Source organism: Neomonachus schauinslandi, chromosome 15, assembly GCF_002201575.2.
Source record: "Neomonachus schauinslandi chromosome 15, ASM220157v2, whole genome shotgun sequence".
Classification (NCBI taxonomy): domain Eukaryota; kingdom Metazoa; phylum Chordata; class Mammalia; order Carnivora; family Phocidae; genus Neomonachus; species Neomonachus schauinslandi.
In genome coordinates this window covers 35,129,659-35,132,009 of record NC_058417.1, presented here as the reverse complement: position 1 = coordinate 35,132,009, position 2,351 = coordinate 35,129,659, and the positions used below count along the sequence as shown (strand labels likewise).

Here is a 2,351-nt window from a genome sequence, read left to right as displayed (position 1 = left end):
GCAAACATGAATATGCCAGTCCGAGTTGCATACTCAAGGGAGGGGCGCCTGGGTGGCTCAGTGGTTAAGCGTCTGCCTTCGGCTCAGGTCATGATCCCAGGGTCCTGGGATCGAGCCCCACATCGGGCTCCCTGCTCTGCGGGAGGCCTGCTTCTCCCTCTCCCACTTCCCCCTGCTCGTGTTCCCTCTCTCGCTGTGTCTCTCTCTGTTAAATAAATAAAATAAAAAAATAAAAATAAATTGCATACTCAAGGGAGAAAAGGTGTATAGGTGGGTATGCTGGGGAATCTGTGGGGACTGGTGGGTTTGGGGATGTGACTGTCTCTCCCAGTAACATGAAACAACTTAGATGTGTGTGGACAGTTATCACTCAGAGGTTGGATACACTTGCCTAAATGCTTATATGCTTGGATTTCCTGCATTTTTGAGTGTGTACAATGGCAGTTTGACTTGTTATAGTTGCGGGTCTGTGTAAGAGACAAGTATCGTGCTTTTTTCAGGGATAGTGCTATTTATCTTTGGGCATATAGATGTGCTTTACATCAGAGCCTACACTCCGTATTTGCAGATCCATTAATGGATCTCTCAGTTCATGGAGGGATGCTAATGTGAACATCAGCGTAGACACCTGCGTTTGTATCCCTGTTGTATCTGAATGGAGCCTGCGTGTAGTTGTCTACCTGTGGCCATAGATAACTCGTATACGTGGACACCTGCCTGTCAAGGTCTCGGGTACCGAAGTTCAGAGGCAGGTCCTGCACAGACTGGAAAACGCGGCCACCAAGACAGGCCCGCCGTGTTTCCTGCGCCCTCGCGATAGTCATCGAACAGGACTCGCCTCCTACTCGGCGGGTTTTGTCCCGGTTCGTGCAAGACTTCAGCCTCCCAGGGCGCCCGGAAAGGCGGGCTGCCGCACGGGCAAAGCCGGGACGGCGGATCCCTCCAGGGGCCTCGGGGGCCGGCGGGAGCCTCGGTGTCGCCCGCGCACCTGGGCCCCTGCCGGAAGCGGAAGCCGGGACGGGGGTGGGGGTGCGGTGAGGCGCGGTCGCGGCGGTCGCGGCGTGTCAGGCCCAGGGCGCCCCGCGGGGGCGTGTGTGCCGCTCGCGTGCGGGACAGGCTGGCCGTGGGTCGGCACCTCCCCCGACCCGGCGTCTGTTTACCAACAAACTGCCGGCGCTCGGCAGCGGCGCATTCCGACGAGCTGAATAAGCTGCCGGCGCTGGCGGTCTGGTCTCGAATCCCCTGCGGGTCGGTGGCGGCGGGATCAGAACGGCGGTGCGGGTCCCCGAGAGCTGGAGAACGCGACAGTTGGTGCCCGGAGCCCCCGCAGCCGCCGCGCCTCCGCCTCGGCCCTGCTCCCTTCGCCCTGGGCCGTCCCGGCCCCGCCAGCTCCCTCGCGTTTCTGCCACTGAGACCGCGGTTCCCAGACTGCCCAATCGCCACGACACCCCAGCAGCCCTCTCGGAGAAGCCCCCGAGGTGGCTGGGCCTGGAGCGTGCGCACCGCCCCTCTGCTCTCGCGGTTCTGAAGTTCCCTACGGCGGGCTGCCCGGGGGGGGCGGGCGCCGGCTCCAGCCTCCGTGAGGTCACCGCGTGCAGCAGCCAATCCGCGGCGTCTAAGTGGGTGGTGCCCCCGTCGGGTCCCGGGAACCGAACCCAAGAGCCAGACGAGGGGGGCCCCATGGATTTAGGGGGGAGGGGAAAAGCCATGGGGGGCACCCCTTCGGAACCCCTTTCCCAGGCGCGCGCTCTCCGCTGGAAGAGGCGCAGAGAGACACTTTCCGGGGAATCTTAAGTGTGCGGGAAGCTGGCTGGGGGGCTCATCCGGTCCCAACGCCCGAGGCTCGGAAAAAAGAGAGTTGGCGGAGGGAGCGGACTACGTGCCGGGCCATGGCCTAGGCCCTTCGGCCCCGGCCCCGGCCCCGGCCGCAATGACCTCTTTGCCCTACCCCCTCCCTGGCCGGGACGCCTCCAAAGCCATCTTCCCGGACATCGCCCCTGTCCCATCGGTAGTGGCTACCTACCCGCTTGGTCTGTCCCCCGCAACCGCAGTCGCCTCCGATTTGCCCTACTCTGGGCCTTATGGCCACCTCCTGTCCTACTCCTACACTGCGCCGGCGACCCCGGGAGACTCCTACCTGTCCTGCCAGCAACCGGCGGCGCCCTCTCAGCAGGACCCGAAGGCAGGTAAGTCCGGCCACCGCGGCTCTTCCCACCTCTGGGGTCCTGATCCTGTGCGTCCCTAAACTTCGCCCTCGCCTGGTTGGGCGCAGCTAGCGGGATTCAAACCTTACTCAGATTCCACAGGATCTGGGGGTGGGGGGAGGGCGAAGGGATGGGGCGGGAGACGGG

The 2,351-nt window shown here is 63.2% G+C and overlaps 1 protein-coding gene across 2 annotated transcripts in view; it reads left to right on the top strand.

Moving 5' to 3' along the window:
- The first annotated feature begins 1,695 nt into the window (after window positions 1-1,695).
- The window catches only part of DLX4 (distal-less homeobox 4), a 5,383-nt gene continuing 4,727 nt past the window's right edge, over window positions 1,696-2,351 (top strand). Inside the window, exon 1 of one of the 2 annotated variants that reach the window (XM_021704313.2) lies at window positions 1,696-2,186. In XM_021704313.2, the coding sequence (XP_021559988.1) occupies window positions 1,931-2,186 (256 nt within the window). In that variant the 5' untranslated portion in view covers window positions 1,696-1,930. Of the gene's footprint in view, window positions 2,202-2,351 lie in introns of both variants that reach the window. The other variant, XM_044921686.1, reaches the window with a different exon arrangement.